A 12,935-nucleotide genomic window follows, 5' to 3' on the forward strand; every position below is an offset into this window, starting at 1 on the left:
ATCAGAAAGTCTACAAACAATAAATGCTGGAGAGGGTGTGGAGAAAAGGGAATGTTCTTGCACTGTTGGTGGGAATGTAAATTGATACAGCCACTCGTGGAAGACAGTATGGTGATTCCTTTAAAAACTAGGAATAAAACCACCATATGACCCAGCAATCCCACTCCTAGGCATATACCTTGAGGAAACCAGGGTTGAAAAAGACACATGTATCCCATTTTTCATTGCAGCACTATTTACAATAGCTAGAACATGGAAGCAACCTAGATGCCCATCGACAGATGAATGGATAAAGAAGTTGTGGTACAGATACACAATGGAATATTACTCAGCCATAACAAGGAGTAAAATTGAGTCAGTTCTGATGAGGTGGATGAACCTAGAACCTATTATATAGAGTGAAGTGAGTCAGAAAGTGAAAGATAAATACCATATTCTAACGCACATATATGGAATCTAGAAAAACGGTTCTGAAGAATTGATTTACAGGGCAACAATGGAGAAACAGACATAGAGAAGAGACTTATGGACAAGGGGAGAGGGGAGAAGAGGGTGAGATGTATGGAAAGAGTAACATGGAAACTTATATTACCATATGTAAAATAGATAGCCAACGGGGTATTTGCTGTATGGCTCAGGAAACTCAAACAGGGGCTCTGTATCAACCTAGAGGGATGGGATGGGGAGGGAGATGGAAGGGAGGTTCAAAAGGGAGGGGATACATGTATACCTATGGCTGATTCATGTTGAGGTTTGACAGAAAACAACAAAATTCTGCAAAGCAATTATCCTTGAATAAAAAAAATGAATTAAGTGTTATTTGCTCAGTCATGTCCAACTCTTAGGGACTCTGTGGACGGTAAAAAAACAATAGCCCTCCAGGCTCCTCTGTTATGGAATTCTCCAGGCAAGAATACTGGAGTGGGTTATCATTCCCTTCTCTAGGGGAACTCACAGACCCAGGGATCGACCGGGTTTCCCGTATTGCAGGCGGATCCTTCATCATCTGATCCACCACGGAAGCCCTTTAAGAGGAGGGCTGGAAAAGGGAGGGGGCGTGGTCATAAGAGACCTGGTGGGTTGGATAAAATGAGCCCCTTCCGGTTACATAATCCTAGCAAGATGGCGGCGCCCAGGGCGGTAGGTGACCTAGGGTTTTAGAGCTCCCTAAATTAGTGTCCGCTTTGCTGTCTCTGCCTTCAGGACCTCTCTCGGCGCCCAGCGGACAAGGAGCGAGAAGGAGCGGGGGCCCTCTCCCGCTAAGCCTCGCTCTGGGCGCGGAGACGTGTGCTCGTCTGGGGCCGGGAAGGATAAGTGCGGGTCACAGGCAGCGAAGGAGAGAAACCAATGGGGAAGCAGGGCATGCCCGCTGAGAAAGTGCTCCAGACCAATCAGAGGGAGGGATCCGACGGGCGCTGGGAGTCTAGGGGCGGACGACAGTGGGACCTGCTAAGGATGAGGGTCTGGAAGAAATTGGCAGGAAAAACTGAGGTTTGAGGTCCAAGAGTAGGAGACCAAAGGTGAGGGAAACTCATGGAATAGTTAGGAATTTTGATGGCAAGCCCAAGAGGTGAATTTGGGAATTCCAAGGGAAAAGATCTAGAGGAAATTAAGGGGAGAGTTTGCAATATTGAAAGAATTTAGGAAGAATTCGGCAAAATCAAGGAATGGACCTAGGAATATTAAAGTAAGGTTGGGAGCTTAAAAGGAATTTTAAGGGAAAATAAGGATGTGGGCAAAACTATTGGGAGAATTTGGTTAAAGCAAAAAGAGAAACTGAGGCGGGTTAAGAGAAAACTTTGGAGGGGAACTCGAAGAGAGTTTGGGAGCTTCAAGAGGTAAGTTAAGGATGGTTTGGAGAGAAATTAAGATTATATTTGGGAGCTTCCCTGGTGGCTCAGTGGTAAAGCACCCTAGACCCCATTTCTCAGCAACAGGAGAAGCCACAGCATCAGAAGCCTGCACACTGGAATGAAAGAGTAGCCCCGCATCACAGCAACTAGAGAAAGTCTGCACAGCAACAAAGACTTAGCATAGCCAAAAATAAGTTGTTTTTTTTTTTAATGTTATATTTGGGGGAAAGGAATACCTTATTTAGGAAAACTCTGGTGGGAAGTGGATAAAATTAAGGGGAGAATTTGTAGTACATTAAGAGTTCAGATAATAGAGGTTTGGTGAGAGACTAACGGCTTGGGGGAAGTTAGGGGGAGAATTTAGGAAAACCAGAAGACCCTTTGGCCAAATCAAAGATATATATATATTTTTTGGCAGCGCTAGGTCTTGGTTGCTGCATGCAAGATTTCTCCAGCTGTGACAGGGGCTACTTTAGCAGGGCCTACTTTAGCTGTGGTGCACGGGCTTCTCACTGAAGTAGCTTCTCTTGTTGCGGAGCACAGGCTCTAGGTCAAGTGGGCTCAGTAGTTGTGGCACACGGGCTTAGTTGCTACGCAGCATGTGGGATCTTCCCAGACCAGGGATCGAACCCATGTCCCCTGCATCGGCAGGCAGATTCTTAATCACTGGACCACAGGGAAGTCCCAAAGAGAATTTAAGATTGATTAAAGGAAAGACACTTGGGGAAAGCCTGGGGAAATTGTGCAGATCCCAAAGAACTGGAAGTTCTTAGAAGAGAAATGAGCAGGGAAGCATTGAGGAGGGAAGATTTGGGAGCAAAAACAAGGGAATCTGGCTGTGTGTCTCGAAGGAGGCTCTGGGCTCAGCTCCTCCTCCCCTCTCCTCCCCAGTCCCTGCGCCTAGTGGCCCCGGTGTGGAACAGGGGTATCAGTGGCATCCGTGGCCTGAGCAGGGCAGTGGACCCGGAGGGCAGTCAGAGGAAGGGGAGGACGCTGCTCCAGTTCCTGACTGACCAATTCTATGATGTGGAGGCTGTGAGGGAGTACCTTCTCTGGAAGCAGGTGTTGAAGGTGCAAAAGAAAAATCGGTGAGAACCCCTGGCCTGCCCAGCCCTGCTGTCCAGGCCTCCCCGGTCTGCCCGCCCTGCCCTTGGCACTCCAGGAAGCCCTAGGGCTTCCAGTGCCAGCCTTGCCCATGTACCTCTTCATTTCCAGCCCGCATCCTTCCCAAACCGTCCAGCTCATAGAGGCAATCCATGGCCCACTATCTCCTCTTGGAGGTCTAGCTGGCACTTCAGGCCTCACATGGCTAACAGCAAAGCTGGGTTTCCCCCTTCTCACCCCCAAGCCTTCCCCATCCCAGTCAGTGGCACCATTGCCCATCCATTGTTCAGACCACATTCTAAGGAGTTATCCCTGATTCCTGTCTTTGCTTCCCTTCCCTCCATATCCAGTCCATCAATAAAATACCAGAATATCCTAAATTTGACCAGTGGTCACCTTCTAACTGTCTGTAGCCTGGTTGGAGCCCTTTTATTTTATGGTTGGATGACTGCAGTTGTCTCCTATCTGGTCACCTTTTGCCCCCTATTATAGTCTACACAGCAGCCAGAAGACTGTTAGGAAAGGAAAACGGATAACATTACCATTTTGCTTAAAACCCTCTTGTGGTTTCCGACTGCAACTAGAATAAAAGCCAAACTCCAAGGCCGAAAACCTGGCCCTTTACTGAGCTTTGAGACCTCTACTGGGGTCGCCCCCTCACCTCTGCCAGCCTGCCATCCTTATTGCCATTTGTTCATCTTAATTCAAGCCTCTGAGCTTTTGCACTGGCTGTTCCCTTGGCCTGGCAGACTCTGACCCTGACCTCTGCAATCCCTCTCTCATTAAAATCTCTCAAGTTTTGCCTCCTCCAGGAAGCGTTTCTTAACACGCAAACCAAATCACCCACCTCCATCCCCCATCCCAACCCGAGCCACTCCTAGTCTGTTCCCTCGGTATTAGCTTCATCATGGAATTGATACTCCGCGACTTGTTCTTAACTTGCCGGTTATCTGTTTCCCCTGTGAAATAACTCTGCAGGGGCAGGGACAATGATCCGCCTTGATCACCACTGTCCCCCAGTGCCCAGCACTTCAGAGGCCCTCAGTAAATATTTGCCATCTGACTCAGTCTGCCTGCCCATCTCAGTCTCGTGCTGTAGACTGTGACCCTCTCAGCACCAGGGCCTGGCGAGGGGTGTGGTGCTTCAAGGCTCACCCTCTGCTACTCTTCTCCCGGCAGGTCCTTCACCTACATCAAGGAGCGATACGGCCCCTACGTCGCAGGGGCTTATTTCGTCTTGAAGCAGGGAGGCGCAGTCAAGTATGATGGCAAAGGTGTCAGAATGAGGGTGTGGGGTGGGGAGGCGGGAGAGCCACTTTCTAAGCCTGGGCTCATCCGTCGGGTGGGCTCACGTCAGTCCGACTGGCTTCCGTGCACACCCTGGTCTCTGCCCCCTCCTGGCCATGTGGCTGGGGACTTGTTCCTGAGCTTCAGTTTTGTCATCTGTAAAATGGCATGGTGGTCATGTCTAACCTACAAGGTGTGATGTAAAGATTCAGAGACACTTCGCAGTGTGGACACTTGTCATGGGTCACAGGCCAGCAAAGCATGTGTGCTCAGTCAGCACTGGTGCGTCTTTTCTTTCTTCCTTCCTCCTCCTCCTCCTCTTGTTTTCCCCCCTTATTTTCCTTCTTTTTTGAAAACACGGTTCACATAGGCTTCATCTAGCCTTCCTCTTGGTTCCGATTAAGATTTTCACTTGTTTTGAGCACTTCCTCCAGCACCTTCCTTAGAAATGGTGTACCTGTCTGTAAATATCTCAACGTTCACCCATCTCCAAGGATTCTTGACTCATAGCTCTTTTTTCTCATGTTAATATCCATAATCTCTTCGACCTTCAGCTTCCAGGTATGTAAAATTGGCCAAACACTCCATCTTTGATGGGGTTGTCAGGGGACCCAGTGAGACCAGACATGTAAAGGCGTTAGCACAGGGCCTGGTGTGTAGTGAGTGCACCAGGTCCTCTGATATGGTGCTAGGAGTGTTATTGGGAGGTTGGGAGGTTGCGGGAGCCTGCTGACACTCCCTCTCCCCCAGGTTTCGGGACAGGGAGTGGATGCGGGCGAATGAGCGGGGCCTCTCCTCTCTTGAGTTCCAGAAGCTCCAGGAGGTGCCCGTGGAGGCTGTGGATGCCAGTGCTTGTGGCATCAACTACCAAGGCCTGGACAACCTCTGTGAGTTGAGTGGGGCGGAATGAGGTGGAGACGGGCCAGGCTCTGCCCTTGCGTGGTGGGCTCCAGAAGGGCCCTCAGTGCCATCCACCCTCTGCCCGCTGCAGTGGCCCTGAAGGAGCTCCAGTCCCTGTCGCTGCAGCGCTGTCCCCACGTCGATGACTGGTGTCTTGGCCGCCTCTACCAGCTGGCCGACTCACTGCAGGAGCTCTCGCTGGCCGGCTGTCCCCGCGTCTCTGAACGGGGCCTCGCCTGCCTCCACCACCTCCAGTGAGACCTCAACTCAGGCTGGGCCCCAGACGAAGGGAGGGCAGTCCCCCCATCCCTGCCTCCTGGACAGACCTAGAGCTGGTGGTGGGTCAGCATAGATAAGCTGCGCAGTGAACCTCTGGGAGGAGGGGAGGACTCTTAGTCTTCTTGCCTTTTTGTATTAATGAAATTACAAGATATTTACAATGTTGTGGGACAGCAGGAGCCAGAGGTGTGCAGTTTGTAATGAACACAGTGAGTCTCATGTACTTGAGCAAAGATTTTATCAGAAAGCTGGGGGTCAGCCTGGGGGCAGGTACACCCCCCACACTCACACACACAGACGCCATCCTTACATGTGACGCCCCCCCATCTTGCCTCCTCTCAGGAACCTCCGCAGGCTAGATATCTCCGACCTTCCTGCCGTGTCCAACCCGGGCCTCACTCAGATCTTGGTGGAGGAGATGCTGCCCCACTGTGAGGTTCTGGGGGCTGACTGGGCACAGGGCCTCAAGGTGGGGCCAGAGGAGCAGTCCCAGGACGCAGCCGGCAGCCCCATCCCCGTCAAGCCGGGTCTCGGCTAGGCTGTGCTGACAGGCCAAGAGCTCATCCTTCTGACTCCATTGGGCTCACTCGACTCGGGGGTCAGGCTGGGGTGAGGGAAGGAGAGCCTGAGGTTGGGACATTTGTTCTCCACCGCCGGGGTGCTCTGGCTGGCTGCACGCAGCCTGAAGCTCACAGCTCCTGTCAGCTTGTCAGGTAGCCCTCTCCACATGCTTCTCTCCTTCCCAGATCCAGGAGCCCCCTTCTCCAGCCTGGGGGAGGAGCCCCAGGGAGCTTCACTCTCCCTTCTGGTTGTCCCGCACCATGCCCACTTCTCTGGCAAGAAACTTCTCTTGACTTCTGTCAGAAGTCTTGTCAGATTATCCTATTTGCATGTGCTCCTGTTTCCTGCCAGGGGGCACTACTGGCATTCTATGGGGCTGGTTCTTCCCTCTGTGGGACGACTCGGCTCACTGCGGGCTGCAATATCCCTGGTCCATACCCACTACATGCCGGGAGTCCCACAGTGTTCCCCTTCCTGAGTTATTGACGCTCAACTCCAAATTCAACTTTGTTTGCTCTGTGAAAATTGATCTGGGTCTTTGAACTATTCTCCTTTGCTAACTGGCCTGATAAGGGTCGCCAGTAGAGGGCGCCCGAGAGATGTCCCTCGAGGGAGGAAAGGCTTTTTTGCTTTCTGCTCTGCTCAGGGGTGCTTGCTCAGCTGCCCTGCAGCGCATGGTGGTGCGGGGCTCCCCGCATCTGCTGAGGCGAATCAGGTGGTCAGCAGCTTCCCCTGGTGCCCTCCACCCCCCACCCTGCAGAGCACAGCCTCCACTGAGGTGTCTGTCTGTGAATGCCTCTCTACTACACCCCTGAAGGTGGATTTCCAGTAACTCCCAGGGCCCCTTACCAATGAATCCCCTCCTTACTTCACTGCTGTTAAAGTCATTGATTCTCTATATTAAACTTTCCCTGTTCAAATTACTGTGTGGCTTTTCTCCCTAGACTGGATGCAGACTGATAAGAGCCTTGGCATCTGGAGTGTTCCCAGAGATAAATTCACAAAGACAGGGTTTGGGGGTTGATTTGTTCTTGCTTTTGGCTTGATTGCACTACTGAGCTCCTTGGTAGTAGGAAATGAGACATTAGAAATCCATGGCCTAAATGTCATCAACAGGATGAATGGATAACAAAGATGTAGTGGGTATATGTGATACATAGTGGAATACTACTCACCCGAGAAAAAGAATGAAGTAATGCCATTTGCAACAGCATGGATTGACCAGGGGATTATCATATTAAGTAAGTCTGACAGAGAAAAATATGATACCACTTATATGTAGAATTCTTAAAAAATGATACAAATGAACTTACAAACCAAAAACTCAAGACTTAGAAAAAAACCTATAGCTACTGGGGGAAGGAGAGGAGATAGCCTGGGAGTTTGGGGTTGACAGGCACATGCTACTCTATTTAAAATAGGGGGTTCCTTGGTGGTCCAGTGGTTAGGACAGTGCTTCCACTGCTGATGGCATGAAAGGTTGCTGCTCTGAGCTGTGTGTTTCACCGGGATACGTGACCTCTGGAGGACAGGATTTCAATCTGGGGTCAGAGATGAGGCTTGACTACCTGGGGAACTCTTTGTGTAACAAAGTTTTATTAAAATGTAGAGATAGGAAAGCTTCTAACACGGACATCAGACGGGAACAGAAAGAGTGCCCCCTTGCTAGTTTTTAGCAAGATGTTTTACGTCTGTTAGAAAGCTATTAATCAGATAAGAGAGACACCTCAAGGCTGAGGGAGTTTGACCAGATGTCTCGCACAATAGATAGGATGGCATCCCCCAGCCATAGAACAATTGATAGGAATACTGGTTTGTTGAGCCATTATCAGCCCAAGGTTTGAGAAAAGAAAAAAAGTTAGTCTTGGGTGGAACCATTTTGAAGAAAGGCAAATTCTAAATCAAACACATAGTTTAAAAAACATTTCCACAAGAAAAACATTGGTTAGCTCAAGGCAGAACATCTGCCACTCGCAGTTTACTTCCTCCTGCTGCTTGGGAACCTCTGGCCTGCCAGCCTGTTACCCTCTCAGGCACAGGTTCACTCCCTGGCTGGGGAACTAAGAGGGGCCAAACAAATAAAAAATAGGCTAAATAAATGACCAACAAAGACCTTATGTATAACAGCGAACTCTGCTTCATGTTCTGTAATTATCTAAATGGGAAAAGAATTTGAAAAATAAGTAACATGTCCATGAGTCACTTTACTGCTCACCTGAAACTAACACACTGTTAACCAGCTATTGTTATTCACTCAGTCGTGTCCAACTCTTTGTGAACCCAAGGACTGTAGCTCACCAGGCTCCTCTGTCCATGGGATTCTCCAGGCAAGAATACTGGAGTGGGCTGCCATTGCCTCCTCCAGAGAATCTTCCCAACCTAGGGGTCAAATGTACATCTCCTGCATTGGCAGGCAGGTTTGTCTTTTTTTTTAACCACTGAGCTACCTGGGAATAACTCCAGTATAAAATAAAAATTAAAAAAATATAAACAATCCAAGGCATGCAGCAGCATCACAAAAATGTTATCGCCTGGGGTTGTGATGAGGTGCCAGTGAGGTGCCACGTGCCCTGGGGGGCCCTGTGGCTGCTGGGTGTGACACTGGCAGTAATGACAGCTCTAAAGATAGGGTTGGGCAGATTCCCTCAAGAGCCCAGCTCAGTCACCCCCCTTGGAATTGGCAAGCTCCCATGACAGCATTTCCCCCCTCACCCAAAGTTATTGCTCACTGGTACTGCTGAAAATACAACACAGTGTTTAGGTTTGTGGGTTGCTGAGTTATGACACTTGAATTCCCCAGTCTGGACAAGTTCCTCGTGTGGTGGTAGTGAGGGCACTGACTGGTACACAGTGGGATCCAGATACCTGGAATCAGATCATCTGGTTGGACCCAGAGGAAACAGCCGACCTTGAACCCCCGAGTTCCTGGGAGCCTTCCCTAACAATGTGGGGAGACCACCTGCGATCCTGCACTTGAAAACCCGGCCATGACCTCCCCTGGGGCAAATGCCTTGAAAGGGAGATCTGCTTTTCTTGAGACTTACCACAAGCGCCCCCTGCTGTCACTAGACCCATAAGTGCCACAGGTCAAGCCTCAGCACGCTCACTGCGACCCAGAAGGGGACAGCTCTTACACGGAAGGGCAAGACCTGCAGACAGATATACAGTCAACACTAAAGAAGCCGCATGGGAGTGGATTCTCAGGGTGTTAGGCCAGTGATAGCGGACCTCACACCGCACGGAGCGAAGCTCACTGATAAAAGGGCACTTACTGGAGACTCTGGATATAATGAGTTAGCTAGTGCAGCTGGTGTTGTCCTGACAGTTTTCTTGGTTGGCTGACTGGAACTTGGGAACTCAACCCTATGGTACTGTAACCTATGGTTACTAAGGCGAGAAACCCAAACTGCCCAGGCATAAACTGGAGAGGGAGAGCCAAAGACCTGGGGAGGCAGAAATGCAGGCTGGGGTCCACATTCCACCAGAAGGCACCTACCTCCTCAGTCACTCAACATCCGACCTCACCCGTTCCAGTCGCTGGATGGTTTCTCTCCTCACTGGAATGTCTGCAGACTAAGGCACACAGCAACCCAAACTGTCTGCCCTGCCCCTGGTCTGTGCTCTGGGAGTAGCTAGATGAGCCAAGGGTCAGGGGGCTAGACACCCGCCCTGCCCAGCCTGGGGGTAAAAAGGCTTGCAGACCCCTTCCAGGGGCTCTCAGAGCCCCGCCCCAGCCCACTCTGGCTTTTACTCCATCAACAGTCCCCACCTTCTCCACACTCTCTTCCTCCATCTGGTCCCATGAACTCCATTACTCAAACTGCTGTTGCTGACAGGACAGACAGGGCTCCTGCAGTGATTTGGACAGTTCCCAATCCAAGTCGGGGGTCAGGCCAAGCTCACCTGTGGGGGCGGGGTGGGGGGTGTCCCCTCACTCTCACCCCAGGCTCCAGGAGGTCCAGGGTGAGCTGGCCTCACCGGCCTGCCTCCCCAGACAGCTGCAGCAGCCCCAACAGCTGAGGCTCCTGGAGGGCAGGGCTGTAAACACAGGCAGACACCCTCTGGTCCCAAGGGGGCCGGATGTGAGTGTTCCCGGAGTCACCGTGCAGCTGTAGGCGGGGCCAGCCCAGGGCTGGAGAGAGGGACCAGGAGGGACAGACTGCGGCCCTGCCAGGCACCCAGGGAATGGAAGGGGTGTGGGAGTCAGCCCAGCTCCAGGGCTCCCGGCGCCCCCACCCGTCACCCTTCACTGCCCCCGGCTTGGCTCCCCCTCCACCCACTCGCTCACCAGCTCCTCCCCAGCTCTCTCTCGGCCTCTCCCTGGCTCTGGCTGTTGGCCTACTCCCAGCTCTCTGCTTCCACCAGTCCCTCCACCTGCCCCTCCACATTCTCTCCCCACCCCTTCCCCCCGGGCTCCCCTTATCTCCTGCGGCTCCACCTCTAGCCTCTTCTCCTGGCCTCCCTGAGCCCCTCTCTCCTCCCGCCCTGCCCCTGTAGTCTCCCCAGCTCTCTTCTTCCCTTGGCCAGTGTCTTCTCCTCCTCACTAGTCCCCATCCCCCACCCCCTCCACCACCCTGACTCCTGGCAACACCCCCTCCCTCTGGCAAGGCCCCCTGCCCTCTCAGCACATTCACTGCCCGCCTCCACTCCTGGCCAGGCCCAACCTCTGGCCTCAGGCTTGGCCACTTTAGGGCTCTGCCTGTCCCTGGGTCACTCTGACACTTCCCAGCTCTGGCTCAGCGGCCCTCAGCCTCACCCTCACTGGGACTCTATCCTAGGCCCCCGGGTCTCCCCTCCCGGGTCTGCCGGCTCCCCAGCACCTTTCCCGCGGTCTCACCAGAAAACCAGCCCTGACACGCCCCAGCCCCATCCCTCACGCCTGCCTCTTGCCCTCCCCCGCTCCCCTTCTCTCTCAGCCCCGCCCCAGCCCCTCCCGGCCCCTGGGGCCCTCCCAGCGCTCCCCTCCCCGTCTGCGGACCGGCTGGGCTGGGCTGGAGAACAACACCAGCACCTCCGGACCGCGGGCAGAGGGAGGCGGCGGAGAGAGCCGGACGGAGGGCGCTGGAGTTGGCCGGAGCTGGCCCCAGAGGTAAAAAGGAGGAAGCAGTGCCTGGGGTGGGGACTGTCCCCTGTGATCCTGACTCCTGGTGAGAAGGGGAGGGGCAGGAATGGCGGAGTCCCTGGTCTCTAGGGTGGGGATAGGGAATGGGGACGATAGAAGGCTCTGGGCTGAGTGGAAAGAGCCAGGTGTTGGAACGGCAGTGGGGCGGGGATTTGCCGGTCTGGGAAGACAGGGGCGTCGGGTGGTCGGCGGAGGGCTGGGTTAGGGTCTGGACCAGAGAAGCCTCACAGGAGTTGCCAGGGCCTGGCCTGGCCCCCATCCCAAAGGCCTCTGTGTCTCTTCAGCAGCTCCCACAGCTGCCCCTTCCCTGGGCCAGGTCATGCGCTGCCCCAAGTGCCTTCTCTGCCTGTCAGCGCTGCTCACACTCCTGGGCCTCAAAGTGTACATCGAGTGGACGTCCGAGCCCCGGCTGGGCAAGGCCTACCCAGGACCCCACAGCACCCCGCCAGGCCCCACGCCAGCCAGCGCCGAGCCCACCCTGCCGGCCAACCTCTCGGCCCGTCTGGGCCAAACTGGCCCGCTGCCCTTGGCTTACTGGAACCAGCAGCAGTGGCGGCTGGGGACCCTGCCCGGAGTGAACAGCACTGAGGCGGGGGACTGTGGTGCTTGGGGGGCCGCCGCCGCGGCCGAGATCCCCGACTTCGCTTCCTACCCCGAGGACCTCCGCCGCTTCCTGCTGTGGGCCGCCTGCCGGAGCTTCCCACAATGGCTGCCCGCAGGTGGCGGAGGCCAGGTGACCGGCTGCGAGGATCCCCATGACATCCCCTTCCTGCTGTTGGCTGTCAAGTCGGAACCAGGGCGCTTTGCAGAACGACAGGCCGTGAGGGAGACGTGGGGCGGGCAGGCCCCCGGGGTCCGGCTGCTCTTCCTCCTGGGGTCTCCGGTGGGCCAGGCGGGGCCGGACCTCAGCACCCTGGTGTCCTGGGAGAGCCGCCGCTACAGTGACCTGCTGCTCTGGGACTTCCTCGACGTCCCTTTCAACCAGACACTCAAGGACTTGATGCTGCTGGCCTGGCTTGGCCGCCACTGCCCCGGCGTGAGCTTTGTCCTGCAGGCCCAGGACGACGCCTTCGTGCGCACCCTTGCTCTGCTGGACCACCTGCGGGCCCTGTCGCCTGCCAGGGCCCGGGGCCTCTACCTGGGTGAGGTCTTCACCCAGGCCAAGCCCCTCCGGAAGCCGGGAGGACCCTTCTACGTGCCCGGGTCCTTCTTCGAGGGCAGCTACCCAGCCTACGCCAGCGGGGGCGGCTATGTCATCGCGGGGCGCTTGGCACCCTGGCTGCTGCAGGCTGCGGCCCGCGTGGCCCCCTTCCCCTTTGGCGACGTCTACACCGGCCTGTGCTTCCAAGCCCTGGGCCTGGCCCCCAGGACCCACAAAGGTTTCCTCACGGCCTGGCCCGCAGACCGCACTGCTGATGCCTGTGCCTTCAGAGACCTGCTGCTTGTACGACCCCTCAGCCCTCAGGACAGCATCCGGCTCTGGAAACAGCTGCAGGACCCTGGGCTCCAGTGTGGAGCCCCACGGGCGGAGGCGGAGGCGGAGGTGGGGAGGGGTGGGCAGGGCAGCCCCTGAGGGGTGAGGAAGGAGGTCCAGGAATGGAGGCTGCTTGAGCCCCTGCTGGGCCTCCATCTTTTTGTTTTTGAAACAAAATACACGAGCTCCCGTTCTGAGACCTGCAGTTGTCTCTCTTGTCTACCGGAACCTGGGGTAGTGTACAGAGCAAGGCTCAGCTGCCCCCTGACCTTCACACCAGACGCTGCCCTCACCCTGGTAGAGCTCCGCTCCAATGGCTGAGCCATCATGCTGGACACCAGCTCTGACCAGTTCT

The 12,935-nt window shown here is 54.6% G+C and overlaps 2 protein-coding genes across 11 annotated transcripts; both read left to right on the forward strand.

Annotated features, from left to right (window-relative positions):
- Positions 1–1,114: 1,114 nt before the first annotated feature.
- On the forward strand, positions 1,115–6,904 carry DMAC2 (distal membrane arm assembly component 2). Of its 8 annotated transcripts, none has more exons than XM_081516202.1 (6): positions 1,115–1,838; positions 2,745–2,941; positions 4,137–4,217; positions 4,995–5,131; positions 5,236–5,398; positions 5,766–6,904. In XM_081516202.1, exons 4-6 carry the CDS (start codon positions 5,014–5,016, stop codon positions 5,959–5,961), a joined length of 477 nt encoding a protein of 158 aa, XP_081372328.1. In that variant the 5' UTR covers positions 1,115–1,838; positions 2,745–2,941; positions 4,137–4,217; positions 4,995–5,013; the 3' UTR covers positions 5,962–6,904. The 8 variants fall into 8 exon arrangements, with proteins under 8 accessions (XP_081372328.1, XP_081372332.1, XP_081372326.1 ...); XM_081516206.1 differs by having other exon boundaries at positions 1,115–1,140; positions 4,137–4,231; XM_081516200.1 differs by having other exon boundaries at positions 1,115–1,140.
- Positions 6,905–10,958: 4,054 nt separating this feature from the next.
- Positions 10,959–12,779, forward strand: B3GNT8 (UDP-GlcNAc:betaGal beta-1,3-N-acetylglucosaminyltransferase 8). 3 transcript variants are annotated; one of them, XM_081516212.1, is made up of 2 exons: positions 10,959–11,073; positions 11,391–12,779. In XM_081516212.1, exon 2 carries the CDS (start codon positions 11,426–11,428, stop codon positions 12,677–12,679), a length of 1,254 nt encoding a protein of 417 aa, XP_081372338.1. In that variant the 5' UTR covers positions 10,959–11,073; positions 11,391–11,425; the 3' UTR covers positions 12,680–12,779. The 3 variants fall into 3 exon arrangements, with proteins under 3 accessions (XP_081372338.1, XP_081372337.1, XP_081372339.1); XM_081516211.1 differs by having other exon boundaries at positions 11,394–12,779; XM_081516213.1 differs by having other exon boundaries at positions 11,423–12,779.
- Positions 12,780–12,935: the final 156 nt, after the last annotated feature.

Source organism: Giraffa tippelskirchi, chromosome 7 (assembly GCF_054371585.1).
Source record: "Giraffa tippelskirchi isolate mGirTip1 chromosome 7, T2T-mGirTip1v1.2.pri, whole genome shotgun sequence".
Taxonomy (NCBI): domain Eukaryota; kingdom Metazoa; phylum Chordata; class Mammalia; order Artiodactyla; family Giraffidae; genus Giraffa; species Giraffa tippelskirchi.

Excerpts from the sequence above, each read along its gene's own strand:
- DMAC2 (XM_081516200.1), top strand. Across the intron at positions 2,942-4,136 it reads AAGGTGCAAAAGAAAAATCG|GTCCTTCACCTACATCAAGG; the intron begins GTGAGAACCCCT and ends TTCTCCCGGCAG. Across the intron at positions 4,218-4,994 it reads AAGCAGGGAGGCGCAGTCAA|GTTTCGGGACAGGGAGTGGA; the intron begins GTATGATGGCAA and ends CCTCTCCCCCAG.
- B3GNT8 (XM_081516212.1), top strand. The coding sequence starts at position 11,426 with ATGCGCTGCCCCAAGTGCCTTCTCTGCCTGTCAGCGCTGCTCACACTC.